A 22,751-nucleotide genomic window follows, 5' to 3' on the forward strand; every position below is an offset into this window, starting at 1 on the left:
CATCTGGTATCATTAAGAAGGTGACACAATTCTTAACTGTATAGTCCCCTGGTAATGAGACGTGAGTCTCATGTCAATGTCAAACAATAAAATACAAGCAATAGAGTGGGATCACACCTCGTCACCCACATCAAGAAAACACCTGTGATCGATTAAATGCATAGGTGGTTGGAATTTATATAATAGGTATTAATAAATTTGTATCTAGATAAAAAAGTGCTTCAGTATATATGATGAAAAATATTTTAAAAGCTGTTCTTTGAAATGTATATAATAAATACAATGTAAAATGTGCGTGTAACTTTTATTAATTAAACCAATTTACTTTCTGAATCAACCGTAATATTTAAATTTATTTATTATTATTTGAAATAACAGTTGGGATAAAGGTTTTTTCAATGACAAAAAAATGCACATATTATAGTTCTTTAAAAAATATTAAAAAACACTATGATATCAATAGGCATCATCTTGTATTAACGAAACAGAAAATAGGTTACTTCAATAAAAAAATAACTTATCCTAACCAAAGACTTATACTGTATACTGGAAAGAACATTAAGAAATGTAATTAAAATGTTTTAATATCCATTGCAACTTCATAGTTAGCAGCTAAGTTTCATTGCATTGCGGTAAATCTGTATATCTTGTGTTTAACTATTACTATTGAAAGTCTAATTACTACATTCATATAAATAATATGTACGTTTATTTTCTAAAGCTAAATAACATCCGGAGCAAAAAATCTACCTTCTCCTCAGTACAAGGTATCCAAAGTTACAATAGAGTTTATGTTATATTTATTCACCAGACCTATATAAAGCCTGAGATTACTATATATTATGATGTTTAGTCATTTAATGAACAACACCTCTATACCTAGTTCTTGGCAATCCCCATGTTTGAAAACATACAATGTAAAGTGTTATCTACATAAAAAACAATACTATGAATAATACATAATGAATTTAATATAGGAGGATCTCTTATTATCTGGGTAAAGTCCATAGACTTACAAAGTTCCTTAAATTTAACCTTATGAAAGTAATTTTTAATTACTTTAAAACAGCTGATTTACAAAAGCACACATGTTGCTCAGACTGTTACTCTCATCAGCTATAATTAAATTAGAACAATGTGTTCCCTTATTAAGGGTGCGCTCTACCACAGGCCAGAAATCGCAGTACGATGTTTCAAAAATCCGCTTGGAGCGCTGGCAAAATCGGTTGTAGGGAGGGCAATGAGTAGTTGCTGTGGAAGGGATCGGAACTTACCGAGCGCCTCCGACATTTGCCGAGCGGGGGACCCGAGCCAGGTGCGCGACGTCTGACTCACACACGCGCGGGAGCGAGCGCACAGCTTCATCTTTAACAGGGATGGGCTAGTAGGCCTTTCACTCTTCAGCCACTTTACCCACGCCACATGCGAATAAAGCAGACTATGCTTTATTCACATTAGTCTGCCCCTATATACTGACAGTAAATGGACACAAAGATACACATGAAAACTATCGCTAAACATATCTAAAATATTGTAGTATAATTTAGGCAAAACATGATACGTAAAATATTATAGAAAAAATCAGACTGGGAGTGGCTTCCTTCAAATATTACATGTGAATAACATTACATGACACTTTCACTTTTATTACAGTACATGTTTTAGATTTGTTAAGACTGCGATGTACCACAGGCCAGAGATCGCAGTATCAGGACTACGGAGCATCTCAGTTATTTGCCGAAAGAAAATGTGTTCGGTGGCGTACGGCTCGTAACAATGGAGATTGGCTAAATCAGTATGAAACTGTAACCAGTACTTTTCCTATCGTTACTCGTTGGTACAACATACTTTTATTATTATGCAATAAAAACGTTTTAGTAAAATATATTTTATTTTTGTTAATTTAAATTCGGTCAACTGAAATATTTGAAAACGAACAGAAACGTAATCATTCCAGTGATATTGTTAGATCAGAGTGTCTACCGATCTGGAATACGTGGAAAAAGTGGGCAAGGCAACAAAACTAACATAATTTATTAATTCTTTGATACATAATGTAAACCCACACATTTTCTTGTAAATATAATCATTCTTTCATTTTTTTTAGAATTATCAGATCACATAAGATTTTTAAGACTAAATAACCACTCTACCAGCAATAGTATATTAAAAAATTTACATATTTTATGAGCTCAGTTCATATATTTATGACTTAATACAGCTACATGTCACTCTCTGTGCGTCTGCCAAATTAGAATGTAATTATAACTTTGTAACAACAATAAACTTTACAGAATTGAACAATAGTAACATTCAAAAACAAAGTCACAACAAGACATTAAAATTACAATCAAGCAAAATATCACAAGACCAACATGAGAGAAATTACAGTTTTTACTTATCAAATTGTATAGGATAAAAATTTACCTGAGTATATTACACTGAGTATATACAGGGTGAGTGGCTCTTGGTGTGACAAAATTTTTTGGGTTATAATGCAATGTAAATGTGATACAATGATGGTTATAAAAAAGTCTAACTCCAAAAATTAGGTCTAAAATGAATTATTTTCAGTTTTTCTAAAAAAACCCGTGTTTTTGTACGTAAATCTGTCATGGAGTTCAATGCGCATTTCCATCACAAAACCCATAAATAATGTGTATTCTCCAGTAGTGAACTCCATGGCAGCCTACACTTGACTAAATTGAGCAGAAAAATAGTTTATTGGAGGTAGGCTAGAAGTAATTCATGTGGACACTGGTCTTACAAAACAAGATAAGGAATGAATGTACAATACTGGTGAAAGTGATAAGATAAAGAATTAAAACATTGATAAAGGATGTGACCATTAATCCGTAACTAGCATCCACAAAATTATTTTAAACTGCTTTACTTTTTTGTAATCTTCAATTCCTTGTTTTATGAGGCATTTTATAAAACATAAAAATTAAGTACAGTTGTTATTAAATTGTTTTAATCTTTTTGTAGCTTGCGTGTTTTTAATATTCAAACCGATAAAGGTAGATAACAGAATACTTAAATATGGTCATATGGCATACCATTTTAAAGCCTATTAAATGGCAAAGTTTCTAATATGACTTGACACATTCTTGTGTACAGGGTGTGGTAAAAAGATTAAGTTCAATGATATTTCAGTTTTTCTTAAACTTAGCAACTTTGCCATTTGAATCAACCTGAAGCTTAATTTTCATTTCTTACTGTTTGAACCGATAACTTTTTTCAAATTGAAAATTTAACGGAGAATTTAAAAAATGATGTAGTTTGCTCACATATTGTACCTTAACTTCAGAACTTTTTAATAAACTGTTTGCAGTTTTACTCTTACTATATTCCAATCTACGAATGTCTGTATTTTTATTCTTTAATAAAAATTCACGTTTTTTATTTTATGAAACGTTGAAAATACCCTTTTTTTAAAAACTTTCCACCTGATGTGCAGCTTAAGTTGGATCGAAATTGAAATTTCAAAAACTAATGCACGTATACAAATATTTAGTTACTTAAATAACATCAATATGTTTGTAATAGCTCAAAAAATGAGCCTACAATGAGGCAGATTCAAAACCCTTGCATCAGTGTTCACCAGAGTGGTAGAGCGCAGCCTTAATACTGTTTTTAACTTTGAAATATACAATACTAGTATCTTTATCTTGATTCAGTATTAATCCATTTAGTTTGAACCACTTTTGTAATTCATTTCGCCTGATTACATTTTCATTTGAATTTTCACTAATCAGAACATCTGTAACACCAGTCATACAATATACTTAGGAACATATTCATTTATATCACAAATAGAGTGGGCCCTAGTAAACTCCTACTGTATATCATATATAATTTCATTCCATCAGAATTTTTAAGTATTTATATTACTGGCTGCAACTGATCTTTGAGGTCTATGTGGTAAATATCATTCAATCAGTGATAGAACTTTTCTTGTTATCCCTATATAATCATTTTACTTATGAGTTGGTGATCAATGCAATCGAAAGCCTTGGACAGGTTGCAAAAACTTCACAAGCTGACTGCAACCCACCCAAAGCCTATAATACCCAATCTATAAACGAGGACAACCAATTCTGTGTTCTTAATCTCATGTAAACCATGCAGTTTAAACTCATTCATCCTGTCTTGAGTTTGTTTTTGTGTTACAAATGTTTGAAATACTATTCAAATGGTTTTTAATTTACTAAAACAAATTCTGAACATTATATTCGGTGTTTATATGATGTGTCCAGCTAATAACCATTTGAATTTACACCAAATTATTGTAAGAACAAATCATTTTCCTCTTAATAATTAAATCATACATAACCATAAAGATAGTCAACAAAAAATTTAAACAAATTACCTTTCGATTCTCATTATAAACGAGATCTGGATGTGTGCATGATTTTTCTGAGTTGTCGGGCTCATGACAATTGACACAGATGTGATGTGGTATCTCCTGGTCATTCAGTAATTTATAACATGCCTGAAAACACACAAAATCTTTTTTAGTCCACCACACCTTCTCTTATACAATATAAATATACTAGATGAATTTACATTACTACTGTTTATATTGTACATGTTTTTATTTATCAATTATCAACAGCAAAAAGCAATAGCTGTATTTTGTGTAATGAAATCTAATAATGGCATTATTATTATTTTAATTTGTGTCAACACTGTGAAGATGGCTTTAATGCCATCATATTTATCATAACATGAATAAAATGTCATAAAATTATAAAAACAAAGATGGAAAAATGTTATAACCCCTTCTGAGCAAGGAATGTTATCTTGAAAAATAATTAATTTACTTAATGGTTTAAATGCTTGTTTCACATTTATTGATAGACAAACTATTGATTAAACATTCTTCTGTTTATTATTTGGAAACATTGAATCATTAATTGCTTTATACAGCTATTGTTATTCTGTTAAACAGTTGCTGTAATTTCTTACATATTTATACACCTATGTTAGAGTAAATGTTCATATGGGGCAACTAAAAATAATATCAGTGTTTAGAGAGTTGTTATACAGGGGTAAAGGAGAAATATAGAGCTGGAAAACTTTAAATTTTGTTAGCGCAAATAAAAACACATTTAAATGTATTTAGTGGACTGCTATGCTCCCATGAAGACGGCCCGCAAGGTGTCAGAATAAAAGTTTTAATGAGAGCATAGGTCAAATAGCGTTGTGACGGCCCATTAAGAAAGCCCCTGACCATTTGACACTGTGAGGTCAATATTATTATTGACCAGTGAAGTACTACAGTATTTATATTGTAGTATTACCAACCAACGATTCTTCATTGTTCCTAACAGTAAAATGTAAGTACTATTACTTACAAAATATCTACCGTCAACCTAAATTATTAAAAGGAAATAAGGAACAGTGATTATTATATATTTATTTAGTAAGATAAGTCCAAGTAATAGTTGCTCGGAATATTCTAGTTGATCTCAACTGAGTTGTTAAGCGGAAGTAGCCCGATACCCGTGGCAGCTTTAGCTGCAGCTGGCTGAGGAATTTGCTGATTCTGCTGACTCCAGCCTGTGTCTGGCCAAGTTGTGTCGTTTCTAGACTCTGTTACGCCCAAGTAAATCGTTTGGGAGCAGCACCGTACGGAGGTCTAGTCCGCCATTTTAACAAAAATTTGTAGCGAAAAAGTACGTGCGTGGGGTGTGTTGATCGCCGGTACTCGCACGTAACGCGTCGCTCCGTGTTTGCCCTTCCCTCTAAAATCTTAAAATTCGTAACCTACTGTTTCGCTGATGAGTGATTAATATATTTTAAAATTACAGTTTAGGGAATGTGAATAGTATTGTAATAATTATTAATGTGAAAGGTTAAATTAAAATCAGATTTTTGCGGCCAACAGTTTTCTGATTATCTAATTCCCAAGTCCCGTCTCGTCCGTTACAAGTGGTGTCAGGTGTGGGGTGCGGTTCAAAAGTCCGTGATTGAATTGTTTCCAACGTTTCTGCGAGTCCTACGGAGCTGAGAAACCCTGTGGAGATGGGACTGCGGATCATCAGCGATTCCAGTAAGTAAAAATAATCTATTACGCTTAACCTAAGCTAGCAATAATAATCAGCTAGCAGATTAATTAATAGTTCTTCTATTCAAAATTTATTTTGTAATATTTTTAGAGGAAGGGCACAGATATTAATCAATTAGTTGAAATTTGAAAATAATCTGGTAATATATTATCGATTTAAATTTAAAGCATATTTGGAAGACGTATTTAAATTTAATAGTGATGCATTGATCTAGGCATCAGTTCAGACTATCATAAAGGCAGTGAAGCCTAAACAGTCCACGTTTAACTGCTACTTATTCTTAGTTAACAGTATTCTAATTATAAATTAACCTGTTTTAACATACAATAGAAGCCTTTTAAACTAACCTAGTATTTAGTATAAACTAATATTAGAATAACCATACCTAGTGTGTTAAAGTGCGTTGGAAGCCGTCTGGGCGTCATTGAAAATGGCTGATAATTAATTATAATTGATTGATTGAATTTAATGTCAAATTAAAATAAATAGAATAATAATAACTTGAGACATCGACTCTGAAAAATATAGAGTCGCATTGTGGCTAATTTTCCATGTCAGGTCAAAAGACGCCAGCGCATTTGACATACTATAAAAATTAACTAATTATTGATTATTTATTATTATTATTGATTGATAGTATGAACTTACAACATAAGTAGTAGAATCAAAGCAAAATTAGAATTGAACGGTTACGATTCAATAAGTGATAACTAGCTATTCTATGATAATTTCGGGATTTAATTCGATATTTTGAGCTAAGGACTTAGTCGAAATTTTTGGACTTTACTGATTACGGTAGGGTGCCTATGGCGGTGTGAGGAATAGCTTAGTGGACTAATTCAATATTAAAAACTTGTTATTGACTAAAAAGTTTATTCATAAAATCAGGAACTAAATTTATCGACTTTTAAATTAAAAATATTAAACGCTACGTGGACTTAGGCGTATAACTGTGATGATTAGTTAGACATTTGAAGAGATATTGCGTGAGGGTATGATTTAATGACGAGTAATTAAAAAAAAAAAAATTAATTGATTAATTGAACGTGACAATTTTTGAAATTATTTGAAGAGTTGAGTTAGTGTATGGAATTTTTCATTTCCCCTTTGGAATTTAGTATTGGCATACACTATGAACGCGTATCTCTTGAAAAAGGAAGAGAATCAATATGAATTGAAAAATCCGAGGACAGCCTACTTCCGGTACGGCTGAGGATTTAAGAAAACGGCTGACGAAGGTGTGTTAAGGCAGGTACGCCTATTGATCAGGCTGTCTTAGCTTCCTTAAATGTAGATGAAGGAACTGGAGGCCTGTGAAGATAAATATAAGTCATTGGCTGCCTCCGCGAATGAATATGAGGGGGACTATACAGACACTGAAGGTCAGCGTCTTCAAGCCAGGATGTGGCATAACTATTTAAGGGGGCGGGGACGTATACCAATAGGCGCATTGGGTGACAAAGTATCGCAAAAACGTCATGAGGTGTTAATGGATAAGACCAAAGAACTGTGTGACGCGGCCGAAGCCAAGAAAGACGCGGCAAACGCCGAAGCTGAAAATTCAGCAGCCCGAGCAGGACCCCGCGGCCCAAAAATGCGGATGTGCACTCGCCTCCAGAGGCAACAAGCCACATCACTGTCGGTGCACTTGCTCGACAAATAGATTCAACCATCGCGATCACACCGCAACAAAATTTTAACTTAACGTCATCCGCACATAGTAGAGGAGTGCCTGTGTATAAATGGGGCTTACAATTTGACGGCCAATCACAGAGCGTAGGGGCGTTTTCTGCAGAGAGCAGAAGAACTGCGCAGAGCTCGAGGGGTCACCACAACCGAACTGTTTGATTCGGCAGTGGATTTGTTCACGGGACCTGCCCTAACGTGGTTATCGATCCCACGATAGGCCGTCTCAAGAACTGGGAACAGCTGTGTTGTAGGGATATGGAACTGGTCTTCCAACATCCTGACCATGACATATACCTACAGCAAGAGATATTCAATCGAGTTCAAGCCGAAACGGAACCCATTGACTTATTTATCGCTTGCGATGGAGGGGTTGTACAGTCGCCTGTCAACACCCGTAGTGGAAGAAGTAAAGCTTAGGCAAATATTGCATAACTTACATCCCCAGCTGCAAGACCGGCTTGCTCTTTTTGATGTTAACCTCTCTTGAACAACTGAGAGTTATGGGTAGAAAGGCAGAGAAGCGGGACGCTTGAGGTCCGTCACCACGCGTGCGGTAACATCTAACGTGGGTGTACTCGAGCCAGACTTAGCATATCCTCCTCCTCCTCGCGGGCCGACTCGGGGCAATGCCCGTCCACGCCTGAACGCAAGGTGTTCCAGGCAGCCAATACCTCAGATATTACATGTTTTTTAATTGTCATATGAAAGGCCACATCTCTCGGGGACTGCAGGGAATAAAAGAGAGGACCGCTCTAGTCGAATAACGTGCTGGCGTTGCAAACAAGGCAGGCCACATACAGAAAGATTGTAGAGTTTCGACTAGACTCTAAAAGACCTTCATTCGGGAAACGGGAGCGGGGTAAGTGGATCTACCGACACGAAGCCCCGGAATTAAAAGGAAGCTGTTTCGCAGGCTACCTACTAAGGTGAACTTAAATATGTGTACGACTCGTAAGAACTGCACTACTGAGAAGCAGGTTCAGGACCGTCCCCGAGATTCGAGATGTGGTAGATGAACTTGTAGCCATCGGTAAGATAGAAGATGCAGAGGGAAAGGTCCTAATTGACACTGGAGCGCAGGTTTCCCTCGTAAAAAGAGGAGCCTCATCCGCTGAGCTCACCAAACCAGACGTAATTTTGAAAGGTAATTTCTGGTAGGACATTGAAAACTTACGGGCGACAAGAGTTGACTTTAAAAATGAAACCGGGCGTTGAAGAGTGGTAGGAAATTTTGTGGTTGGGAACACTCCCTAAGGGATACCTAGCCGTACTTGGTTGCGATATTTTGGGCAAAGGAAACGGAGAAATAAATGTTGAAACATGGTCCTACTTCGGTTGTATGGTGGAGACATTTGGTTTAAATCGGATAAAGAAAGGGGAGGCCGTGCCGGATCCTAACCGTCCCTCAGCTAGCTGTGCACCTCCAAAACAGCAACGTTATGTGTACTGCTGTAGCGATGTGAAAATTCCGCCCCGGTGTGAAAAGATTATCCAAGTGAAGACTAACCGATGTGCCACCGGTTCCGACGACTTAGAAGGAAAGGACGTTGTGATTGAACCCCCTGACTTTATCATGCACGGTGTTTATCTTGCTCGAACCCTGACAAAGGTAAAAGGAAACCGCTGTTGGGTCAAGACCGTAAACGCAAGTGCTGAGGAGTTAACTCTACCCAAGAACTTGAAGTTAGGAACGCTCGACAGAGATTTCAACCCAGTGGAGGGAGGAAATCCTGTGCGACAAAAACTACTAGTTTTAGCAGACAGTCCATGGTCGTGGACTCCAGGAAATACTATCCGAAAGACCTACCTAGAAATTTTGATGTAGAAGTCTTTTTCATGCCCAATGGAAAACTAAAACAAGTAACCTCGAAATTTGGTAGTACTATTGATACATTGACCGAGAACGACACGGTGATCTTGATAGGGGGAACAAACGATGTTGACAAGTGTGCGCCTTACCCGTTAACCCTGAAAAACAAGCATTTTGAAAATTTTCCGGTGTGAAGTGGAAAGCGAGAGTAACTGTTCTGTCGATATTTGACCGCTATGATCAAGACCTCAAATCCGAACTTGGAGATGCCAACGGAATTCTTAAATCCATCATTCAAAATTTAGCTAAAAATAGAGATAAAATTCAACAGGGTAGGATTTGAATTTCTAGACCTCAAAGGAAAATTGAGCCATAACATGTACACAAAGCACGGGTTGCATCTGAACCAACAGGGTAAAGTGAAATTGGCCACTGTTGTGGCGCGACATAGCACTTCATAGCTACAAAAGGCCACAGGCAAGGAGTAGGCATGGTGAGTCGTTCTGACGAGTCCGACTTAGAGGCGATGCTTGGACGAGAAGCTTAGGCATCTGCCAAGTCACGAGCGAGACCTTGTGAAGTCCCACTCTCATGGGATTCAAAAATGTTCTTGCTCACAGTGAAGACCAACCTCTGGGTTGTACTTCGGCAGTGACACATGTCATACGAACCGGGAATGCCAGCCCCTATTTACAAAAAAGCGTATCGCGTACCATACCATCAGAAGGCCACACTTGACGAATTAGTTAAAGATCAACTAAACAAAGGTATCATTGTTCCTAGTCAGAGCGATGTGGGCATCGCCTGTAGTACTTGTGCCTAAGAAATCTCCCGACGGTACCCCTAAATTAAGGTTTTGTGTCGACTACAGAGGACTTAATGCTGGTGACCACCCCCTGACGTGTACCCCCTCCCGAACATCACAGAAACACTTGACTCACTTGGCGGGTGCCAGATGTTCACGGACGTTAGATCTCCGGTCTGGGTATCACCAGATTCGAGTTGACGAAGATAGCCGACCAAAAACAGCATTCAATGTCCCCGGCGGACATTATGAGTTATCAGCGTATGCCATTTTGGACTAAACACGGCTCCGGCCACTTTCCAAAGACTAATGGACTCAGTGTTAATGGGCTTGAAAGGTGAGAAAATGCCTTGTCTACTTGGATGACATAATTTTGTTTTCCAGGGACTTGCCTTCACACCTGGAAGCCCTTCGTGAAGTGCTATCGAAATTACAAAATGTGAACCTGACAGTACAACTTAGTAAATGTAATTTTTGTGGTCAATGAAGTCAGCTATCTTGGTCATGTAATCACTAAGAAAGGTGTTGAACCAGATCCTGGAAAGGTATCGGCTGTAAGGGATTTCCCTGTGCCCACTACGGTGAAGGACGTGCGCTCTTTCCTAGGTTTGGCTGGCTATTATCGGCGTTTCATTGACGGTTTTGCCACCATTGGACCGTCCACTATTCGAGTTGACCAAACAGGATAGCGAATTTGTGTGGACACCAGAATGTCAGGAGGCTTTTGATCTCTTAAAGACAAAACTAATATCTGCCCCTGTGTTGATATACCCTTGACTTTACCAAGGCCGTTCATATTAGCGACAGACGCGAGGTACTGTTGCCTTAGGAGCAGTCCTCTCACAGGGAGATAGATGGCCGGGAACACCCGTAGCGTACTGTTCTAGAACATTATTCCCAGTCCGAGAAGAACTACTCGACAAACCGAGCGCGAATTACTTAGTCTAGTCTGGAGTACAAAATATTTCAGATGCTACTTGTTGGGGCGTCCTTTCAAAGTAATCACCGATCACTCCGCTCTAAAGTGGATGATGTCGCTGAAGGGACCCTAGCAGTAGGCTGATGAGATGGTCGTTGCGACTAGCTGAGTTTGATTTCACGGTAGAACATAAAGCCGGAAAAAAACACACTAACGCGGATGGGCTAAGTCGCGCAGTGCGAGCGGTTAAACAGGAAGTGCTCCCTGTCCGTTGACCTTGAGTTAATTAGAACACCGTCAACGCGAAGATCCCGTAGTTCAGGGTCTGAGACAAGCCAAGAACTTCCGGATGAGCCCGGAGAAGGTCCTGTACCGTTTGAGCTCGGGTGAAAAGATAAATTGTAGTACCAACTTCCTTAGTCCAGGAGATAATTAGGATCAATCATGATTTGCCCACAGCCTGGACAACGCCGCAGTGGCAAAAACACTAGACCGGGTGTGAAAACAGAAGTTCTGGTGGAGAGGTATGGAAAGAGACGTTATGAATTACGTCAGGACATGTCGTAGCTGTAACCAACGAACGAATTACGGTTAAAGCGAGAAAGCGCCCCCTGGGTGACGTCTTCAACGAACCCCAGGAGCCCTTCGAAGTGATAGCGGCAGATATAGTTGGTTCCTCTGCCCATTAGCGAAATCCCGCAACGTTTATATTCTCAGTGTTATGGATCACTTTTTCCAGATACTGTGAGTTTTGTTCCACTGCCAGATCAGACCACCGAAAAGTGTTGCTCGAGCACTAGTGCAGGAGGGTTGATAACCAAGTTTGGCGTGCCAAAGGCCTTAGTTACCGATCAAGGAGCTAACTTTACATCCGGCTTAATTAAAGACTTATGCAAATTTCTGCACGTTCGAAAAAAATCCAAAACTACTGGTTTTCATCCTCAGGAGTAATGGCAGACTGGAGCGGGTCCATTCCACTGTGATGAGAATGTTGAGTCATTTTTGTTAACCGGAACCAGACCAATTGGGATGAAATACTTGCCTTATGTCACCATGGCCTATAACTCCCAATCTCATGAGAGTACTGGGTATTCTCCGTATGAGTTAATCTTTGGTCGGAAAATGGAGGTTTCCTATGGAAGCGGATCTGAAGATTACGGATGAGACAGATATTATATGACAATCATATCGAAGCACTCCGGGAGAAACTACAGGAAGCTTACAAGGAAACTGCAGTGCTTAAAGCCAGAGCCCGAGAGGCCGTAATGAAAGTCAGTATGATAAGAAAGCTAAATCAACCGAATTCCGCGAAGGGCAGTTTGTTATTATTGCATGTACCCAGTATAGGACGGCATCGTGTAAAAGAAATTATCAAAAACTATGGAAAGGACCATATCCCATAGTTAGAGTGGTATCACCTCTAAATGTTGTTCTTCGAATACGAAAGCGAGAGGTCGTCGTGCACGTGAACCGTATCAAACCTTATAAGGAACGTCCGCGTCCTTCGACCGCGCAGAAAGAAAAGCAAAAACGAGAATAGTTTCCAGTGATGAAGAGGTAGATGATAGTGGTCTGCAGAACTTAAACGGAGATGTAAAGGGTGACGATGAAACCCAAGCCCCGGTAGCAGTAGCCGGGCCTGCAAGTATCGGACGCCCAAAACGGAGTAAGAAAGAACCCGCGAGATGGGGTGACTTTGTTAGACTTTTGAAGAGCTTTGGAATAGTTGGGGAGTAGTGCTCGCTACATAGCCTGGGAAAAGGTGGATATCGAATTTGATCGTGTCACATGAAATCATAGATGTTCTGTTGTAGGCCTTTTAGGCGTTTTGTTGATCCTGGAAGGTGTCCCTCTGCTTCCACCAGGGTGTCATATTCGAGAAAGAAGGGGACGTTTTTACTTACAGACAGCTACTGGACTGTGGTGCTCCAGTACAACCTGACAGGAGTGGAAGAGGAAAACAGAAATCTAAGTATAATCTTGGTAAAGGTAAGAGGTCAGTATGATGAGTTTTTCCAAAATCTTCTCTCGCAAAACAACAGCTTACATACCATAGTGCTTGACCTTGAAACCAGTTTCAGATACGAATATTATGGACTACAAAAGATGGTGACCGACTACGTTGGCAAAACGAGTGACTTGGTCACTCTGCTGCCGCGTACCCAAAAGAAGCGCGGTCTGTTTGATGCCGGTGGTCATTGTACTAAAATTCTTGTTTGGAACTGTAATCGATAGCGATTTGGAAGTTATGAATAGTAAGATAGATGAGGCCAATATAAGGAATGACGAAATGTATCACGACACGACAGATCAATTAACTGTCTTAGATAACATGCACTCAGAAATTTTAAACCATTCGAGGGTAATAAATAAAATGATTTACATCTTGAAAGCGTATCACCAAGTGATGCATGACAACATGGCTCAAAACTCCAGAACAGGAATCCGTTTTTCTCAAGTTTGTTTACATACTCTTTTCCAATACTTAAAATTAAGTTGTGCACTTGTCAGAAAATTAAAGATTGCCATTAACCTTGCTGTACAAAGAATGAATCAACTTCACCAAGCTGTAGAGGACTTGGCTGCAAATAGGATGACTAGCAACCTATTACCCCCTCATTCAGTTCCTAGAGGTCCTGAAATCTGTAAAACAGGTTATTACCACCACCTGCAAAATTATTCTTAGACGTTAAGTTAGAAAACCTCCATAGCTTCTATAAAATTTATGCAATAATCAAATCGTATGCTACGGAAACACAGCTTAGAGTACTCATTAAGCTCCCATTGAAAAATGATAACCAAGTGTATGAAGTTTTCAATGTAATAACTTATCCTGTTTTTGACCCTTCTCTGAAAAGATGGGTGAAGTGGGAAGTAGACGACCAAAAATTAATAGTTAGCAAGGACAGACAAAACCTATACCGTTTTATTTCATCTGACCATTACCGAAGTGAGTGTAGTTTCGGCCCTTTAACAGTGTGTCCTCTGTCGGAAGTATTATTTAATGTACACCAACGAACCAAAATTGTCCAATTGAACTTTTGCTGAAAGAGAAAATTACGTTGTGCACTAGAAAGTTGATATCCGGCCTGAAATCCCCAGTCCTAATTAGAACTCCAACCCGATGGATCTATACTACCTCGGGTGAAGCCAAAGTAGTATTGAATTGCTTTAGACGGGATGCTGGTCTAAAACGTTAGTACAACCATTCTGAAAGGGGTGGGTGAAATTCCGAATCGGGATCGATGTGACCTGATTGCAAACGGGTACAGGATGCCTGCCCGATTCTTCGGCAGCTCCTGGCAACTCGAGCGATTTTGGAAAGATAACTTTTCCTGAAATAGATGGGATATATAGTAAAGAAGAAACCGAACTGTTGAATCAGGACGTGAATGATACTTTGAAGGTCCTCCAAGCATTGGATGACCAACTTGGCACTCTAAGCGTAAAGGAGTATTCTTTAGAGAGTACTTTCCAGGCACCTCAGAGTCAAATCGTTTTAAGCATCGTTATAGTTAAGCAGGTCATATTGAGTGGATCTACGATTACTGTGTTATTAATTGTTGTTTTTATCTGTTTGAGATATCCGAGTACGAGTTGCCAATCTGCTCCGTGCCAGCCTGAGAGGTAGCCGACGGCACCCCGAAGCTACCCGGGACCGATGCAGAACTCAGAGACCTTGGGAAGTCGATTGTCCCAGATGAGCAGACCGTTAGAGAGAGTAACCAACCAGAACGAGAGTGCGTGCCAGGAGGATCTGGTATTTATCGCATAACCGAAATCCAAGCTTGGTGTGTACTAGCCGTTACGTATGTGTCAGACGTGATGAGGATCCTACGAACGTAAGTGAATTCTAATATTGTGTTGAGCTCAGCCTGAATGAGGAACTTTCGACAGTGTTTCGAGATTGATGTGTCTCCGTGTGGAACTTACAAGGGTCGACCCATGGTGCACTTATCATAGGCCTTGAACAGGAAAATCGAATTTTTCTAATATTGGGACCATTTACAGGGGTTTAGTTAGTAAGTAACAAGATTTTGCCATGTTTCGTCATAGTAATAAATTTGTAACATTGTATAAATTTAACGTTGTATTATTAATGTGTAACGAGTAGTCGTAGGGTTTCGTTTGGAGGCTGGTAAGGGAGAATTTTTCATAAATTAATATTATGATCAATATCCAATGAGTGATATCTGGTGTCCACAGAAAGGTAAAGCCGGCACCCCCTTCCCCTTATACCCATTCCCATCGCTTTCCCAATACTGGACTGTGGATGCCTAAAGAAAATAAATAAATTATTAAATTATTAATACATGATGAGCACACAGCAATTAAGACTGTGGTAAATGCCTTGCTGTGGGATCTCCCGGGCCCCATCAGCAAAGACAACTGCTGTACCGTTGCCCAGCCCTACCAAAATGTTACGCAAGCACTTTTAATATTATTTTAAACTAGCTCACGAATAATACTCAAACGCCAATAGTATATAGATGATTGTTTAAGGAAACTATAGGTTGTAATTCGTGAATTTTTGCTGTTCAAGTGAACTAAATAGTACTTGCTGTTTTTAATGTGTTGCTATGTTAATCGTATGCATGCCTCTAAATTTAGTTTTCAAAATGCTAGATTAAGAAAATATCAAGTGAACACTGTTTGGCACTACTAGGTGTATGGCAATGCCAACGACTTTAGGTTCTGTTGTAAGGATTTTAGTTGCCTCGTTTTGGCTATTAATGGCAGTGTATATGTCAATTTGTATATTGGTATTTTTTAACTTAAAATGTATTCTCGTTTTAGTAGTAAGACCTTGTGACTTAACAACTGTTTCAATTTTAAAGGGGTGACTGACCTACGGCGGCCCCGAGTGAAAGCCCATGCGGCTTCACCTATACTGGGCAAGTAGCGGTTAAAATTTTCCTAATCGACACACTTAAATACCTTTTTTTGTAATAATTGGACCTTAACAATCCACTGTGGTGGAAAAAAAAAAGAAAAAAAAGGGGTAGGAAACTAAAAATTAACAATCTCCTCCTTCTCCATAATCCCGCAAATAGTTGTTGTGTCACTAAGGGTTGTTGTTTAAAACATGTTTGGTTGCCTAGTGTTAGAGTGTCTTTCTTGTTGTGAGCGTATTAATTTTATTATAGATGTCACTATTCAACAACCATGTTACTTTAATTATTTATGTTAAATTTTATTTCGTTTCCATGAAACGAAATTTGTTATTGCTGAGTATGTTAGTCAACCTTGAATTTTGAAAGTTTATTTTTGAATTAATGAAGCTTTTGTTTTATTGACTTTCTGTGAAGGGAGAGGCACACCCGAGCGACGTATGTTTGCAAGTTTCCATCGATTTTTAGCAAGATATGTTAGTACAAATTTAACTTCGAAAGAGAGTCCAGATAAGGACATCCAACATTTTTTTTTCTTTTTTTCTATTTCAATATCTAAATACCAGTTGAGATTAGCTGAAACAAATTCCTGAATCAATTAAAAAAAAAAAAACAAAAAAACAAGGGACACCTGTAGAACATTGGACTTACCGTTTTATGTTACCTCATGCTGAGGACAGCATGGTCTAAGGGTGAGGGGTGTGTGACGGCCCATTAAGAAAGCCCCTGACCAATTTGACACTGTGAGGTCAATATTATTATTGACCAGTGAAGTACTACAGTATTTATATTGTAGTATTAACCAACCAACGATTCTTCATTGTTCCTAACAGTAAAATGTAAGTACTATTACTTACAAAATATCTACCGTCACCTAAATTATTAAAAGGAAATAAGGAACAGTGATTATTATATATTTATTTAGTAAGATAAGTCCAAGTAATAGTTGCTCGGAATATTTCTAGTTGATCTCAACTGAGTTGTTAAGCGGAAGTAGCCCGATACCCGTGGCAGCTTTAGCTGCAGCTGGCTGAGGAATTTGCTGATTCTGCTGACTCCAGCCTGTGTCTGGCCAAGTTGTGTCGTTTCTAGACTCTGTTACGCCCAAGTAAATCGTTTGGGAGCAGCACCGTACGGAGTCCTAGTCCGCACATTTTAAACAAAAATTTGTAGCGAAAAAGTACGTGCGTGGGGTGAGTTGATCGCCGGTACTCGCAGCACGTAACGCGCGTCGCTCCGTGTTTGCCCTTCCCTCTAAAATCTTAAATTCGTAACCTACTGTTTCGCTGATGAGTGATTAATATATTTTAAAATTACAGTTTAGGGAATGTGAATAGTATTGTAATAATTATTAATGTGAAAGGTTAAATTAAAATCAGATTTTTGCGGCCAACAGTTTTCTGATTATCTAATTCCCAAGTCCCGTCTCGTCCGTTACAGCGTATCAAATTAAAGATCTTTATTAGAGGGAATATCACAAACCTGACTTCAGAAGGTTGACTCAAACCAAAATGTCAGCTTATTGAAGTTTTAAAACATTGTTAGTATCAGATTTTGTAATTATTTTCATATTATATGTGAAAGAGCACGTAAAAGAGTGACAGAACAAATGTTACACCAAATTAAAGATTTTTTATTTAGTAACACACAGTTTGTTTTTTATTTATTTATTCTTAAAACACCGGAAGTCAAATCACGTTCACATAAGGGATAATTAATGGCCTCACACCAGATTTGAAAAAGTTTATAAAAAAAATAATAGCTGATTATATAACCAGGAAAATTTAAAATGTATACTTCTTCATTTTTTCATGCCTTATTTACATTGTAAACCTCATAGATAAAGAACAGTGATTACAAATTTATCCATCAGCTGGGAAACCTGGGGTCCACCACTTTCACTACAAAAAAATCAATGTATCAATTTACTAACAGTTCTTTCCCTGCCATAGTTAATATCGATAATTTTGAAGTTTACTTAAAAGAGTTATCACCAGTCTTTATTTCTGTGGTGACAAATCTGAGTAACAGATTAGTTTTTAAGTAAGTCTAAAATCCCCAAAACAAAACATATTTTGTGATTTTTATAGTCACATGATTTATATAGTCCAGTCAAATATGTTAGGTGATCAAAGTGGCCATATCTCAAATAGCATTTGAAAACTCCAGCCATTACATTTTTTTCTTTCATTGGGCATGCCTATCTAATCTACTATCCTTAGAAAACTGATTTGAACAAGATTCTTTTATAAATATTGTTGACTATTGCTTGTAAGACAAACTTCAGGTTGAAACAAGCACTCCTTGAAACGAGAACCTGTAGAATAAGGGTCTTCCTAAACCAAAGTTGAAGAAATGTTATATTCACATTTTGAAGTTTCATGGGATGGAGATCAATATGGGGAAAGAAAAACTGTTCTATGAGAAACCCTTAAAATGACCCACGATGGTGATTCCCTATGGGTGACTTAATTAAGTGTCTTACATCAGGAGGAGGCAGGCCACAAGCAATCATGAATTTTCCAAACATCAATTTAATGGTTTTTTTTCTTGGTTGTTTGGTAGAAAATGGCCCTGATTTGACACATGTTCTGTATAGTTAAGGGGTTGAAGTATTACAAATTATTTAGTTGTGCCGAGAAAACCCATCATGCTAGCATCTTTCAAAAAGTAGGTAAAACAATAATTTTTAAGGAAATTATACTGTATTTATGAATTTATTTATGAGTGTTATAACAATCTGGGGCACTATGGTGATGGTTAATGATTGATGTTGTGGTTTATTTATGTCCCATGTTGGTTACACCAATCGTTAAAGTTTTTTTTATACAGGCCCCACATTGGTTGTGACAATTGATGAGGTTTTTGATTAATTGATGATTTATTATTGTTGTTGTAAATGTGGAAACTCCATTTGTGTCATTAGATGATGATCTAATGCTGAGTTAACAATGATTTAGTAACCCCACTTTGGTGTGACAATTATGATGTAGTTCAAATATCAGGGTGTAACAGATCAATATAGTTCAAATTTAAATGTCAAAATTTTTGTGGGCAAGATCAGTAAAATGGAAGTTGTTACTGTTACAGTTTTGTTTTGAAAAGTTAATAGTTCATATTATTTTATGTTTGTTTATAAAAGATTAATAAATAACTATAGCAGTTTTATACCACATAAGTACACACACACGCATGCACACGCACGCACGCACGCACGCACACACACACACACACACACACACACACACACACACACAGAATCATACAAGAAAAAGAACATACACCCATGCAATTTTGATAACTTACAATAAACATATATAAATTAATAGATTTTAAAAATTTAAAAAAAAAAAACTAGCAACCTATTTTAGAGTTAAAATTAACATTAAAAAAACAAATTATAATACATATAAGGTAGAAATACATAAAACTATTGTAAAATTGAATCATCAGATAAAAAAAACGTAATTTCTTTAGACCAAATACCACAGAATACATTCAAACTTAATATCAAAGAGATTGTTATGCAAAGTAAGTTTACAACACCTGGAGTTATAAAGTGAATTTAGATCAGCTGGTGACTTTACAATAATGGAAATTTTATTCTTTTGAAAGATGGCTTAATATGAAGAAGAAGAACCTTTTTACATCAAAATTTAATCCAAATTTGAGATATTAAATACAGTAATACTTTTTTGTTTGTATTAAATTGGTGAATCTTGATTTTTGAATCCAAGAACAAAAAAACACATTTACTAGATGATGAACACTTGAATATTGTAACCAGAACTCTCAGATCTGCAAGGATTACTACTACCATTATTATCTACACTAAACCGACAAAGGTGATTGGAAGATGAATAAGTGTCAATGCAACATACAAAGTAAAACTGGATTTGAACTCAAGTAAGATCTACCCAATTTATGATTCCAAATCTTTCCAAATTTAAACCTATTTTTGTATAAATTCAAATTTAACATGCACCACAATTTTTTCCTATGTTGGATATAATTTTTTTTATGTGCCCATGGCAGTATAATTCACAAAACCCTGTATGATACATGTGACAAATAAACTCAATCACAATTGTAAATCAAACGTTTATTTATTCATATCAATAGCTAGTTAAGCAAGGGCAAAGAACGGGTTAGTAAATAAATAAAGAAAAAAAAGACAAATTTAATTTTACATATCACAAATAGCTGATTATTACATGTGACTAAAATAATTAATAAAATAAAAAGATAAGTCCACTTTATACTGGAATCAATTTGAGTTATTTAATTGCGATAATCGCTAAAGAAATTAAAAATATATTGGCGATATTATTGAACGTCAAGGTAAAACATATTAGTTTGGGTCAGAGATTGAAAGAGCTCACAACCCTGGTCCATAGACCTGGAAGCTGTAACGGATTGTCAGCCTTTTTATTTTATCTATAAAGAGAGAGGACATTGTTGGTGGTCCTCATGCTAGAAAGCACATGTTTTTATAAAATTTGATTATGAAATTTGTGAAGTGCCTATTGGGAAATAATGACTGATACTAACGAAACAATTACAAACAGAGCACTCAACTTCATATCAAAACGCCTTAATAAAGTTCCACTCACTGGAATAAGTGTCACTGAATTTACAAGCACGTTTCAGCATTTTTCAGCTTGATTCAATACTACTTAATGAACACGTGAATACAGGTATACCTGTAACTAACTTGAGTAACTACGCTGACATAACCACATTTTGACAGCTGACAGTTACCTGAATAGTGACAGTGGCGCGACAAGCGGAGGTTATTCCGATGTTGTCGGTAGTTGACATGTATTGCCAATAAATAGGACACTACAGTGCAGTTAACTGCAAATGAGTAAAAAAAATCAATTAGATGTCCTGAGCCAATTTTTCGGGACAACATATGACATGATAAAAAACCGGGACAATCCTGGTTTGGTCTCACCATAATCTAAACTGAGGTGAGCGTCACGATCTTATTATTGTCAACAGCCTTTCTGGCGTACTTACATGACTCACTTACCCCCACCATCTCCCACCATTATGAAGTTCTAATAAATGAAAATGAAATGAAAAATGCCTTTATTTACAGAGGCGAAGTTAGGACTTAAAAGTCCTCTCTACCACTTAACCTCCAAAAAAAACAAACAAAGTAAAATATTATCATACCTATTACAACATTGTAATTGACACTTAAACTAAATCACTGCAATAATTAATTACACATTGGATGTAACATAATAAATGTATATATATAAATTATAATTAAAATTAACCATTTAGATTTAAACTCTAACATAAATCTCTTTACAGGCAACTAATAAAACTATCCTATCCTAATCAGCTTTCATTCCCCATCCACGCAACTCACATTACAGTTACCACAAGTGTGACCACAAGAAACCACCCAACCGTCACTCCCGCCGAGTCCGCAGCAGAAAGGCCCGAACCTCCGCCCCAAAGCGATCGCGCTTGTCAATAGTTCTGATGTTGTCTGGGAGAGCGTTCCACAATCGACATGCGGAAACAGTGAAAGATTTATTATATAAGGTTGTCCTATGAATACGTATAAATACGTAATACACGTATAATTACGTAATATGTAATACGTAATTTATACGTATACGTAATATACGTATAAATGGAGATTTAGTTAATATAAGTTTCAATTACTATTTCCAGTCTTTTTTAACTATTTTTGATTATTTTTATTTGTTTTAAAAATTTATTCAGACAACAGGATGGAATATGATTTCTGTTTGCAAATCTGATCTTCCATTTTTGTTAAATTTATTTTTTAGCTTGAAAGTCAGTTTCAACTATAGGAATGTGGAAATTATGCTTAATAGGGAAAGAGACTGACCTTGTGCTGAAATTTAAAACAAGAAGAGCACTTGATAACAGCACTGGACTCATTGTTGCAATCACAAATGCAGCTAATCTCCTTCTCTCTCAGACAGGTTGAGGACAACGTCTCTGACAAGGTCCTGGTCTCAATTTCTATCACTGGAAGAATTAGTACAAACAACATTAATTACAACTTTTTGTCGGATTCACTGAAAATTATATTCAAATATTATAAAAACATAAGTACTATAGCAAAGAAATCATAAAATTAAATATTAGTGATATATGTTTGAGTATGTATGTGTCTGCATGTACAGAAGCCGGTTTTAGCACTACTAGCGCCCTGGGCGAGATTTCTTCAGTGCCCCCTAACTGCAATTCAATTACATACGAAAAAATGATACCCTTTTCGTCCGGCGCCTCTGGGTGGTCGCCCAACCGCGCCCTACCCTAACGCCGCTCCTGTGCATGTATCCTACTTTTTTTAATAAAGAGAGGCCAGTCTCCTTTATTATTTAGATCCCCTACCATCAAGAGCCAAGGGTCTCATTAAAAATTGTATCAAAAAGAATAAGAGAACATTGTACTAAATGTAGAATAAATAACACAAATGAACAAAGGAATTGGAAATAAGTAGGTAGGAGTGCTAGTACCCACATTTCACAAAACAGTCACCAAATTATTTGCTTAATGATAACCTTTT

The 22,751-nt window shown here is 37.1% G+C and overlaps 1 protein-coding gene across 1 annotated transcript; it reads right to left on the minus strand.

The window, feature by feature from the left end:
* Positions 1-4,372: 4,372 nt before the first annotated feature.
* LOC124374482 (PHD finger protein 20-like protein 1) lies at positions 4,373-22,247 on the minus strand (the record flags this gene model as incomplete). Its single annotated transcript, XM_046832687.1, has 2 exons — positions 22,065-22,247; positions 4,373-4,495 (listed from the first exon to the last, which is right to left on the minus strand). Coding segments are annotated over exons 1-2 (291 nt in total), but the record flags the coding sequence as incomplete, so codon positions are not given.
* Between the last annotated feature and the right edge of the window lie 504 nt (positions 22,248-22,751).

Source organism: Homalodisca vitripennis, unplaced genomic scaffold (genome assembly GCF_021130785.1).
Source record: "Homalodisca vitripennis isolate AUS2020 unplaced genomic scaffold, UT_GWSS_2.1 ScUCBcl_8695;HRSCAF=16910, whole genome shotgun sequence".
NCBI classification, from domain to species: Eukaryota; Metazoa; Arthropoda; class Insecta; order Hemiptera; family Cicadellidae; genus Homalodisca; species Homalodisca vitripennis.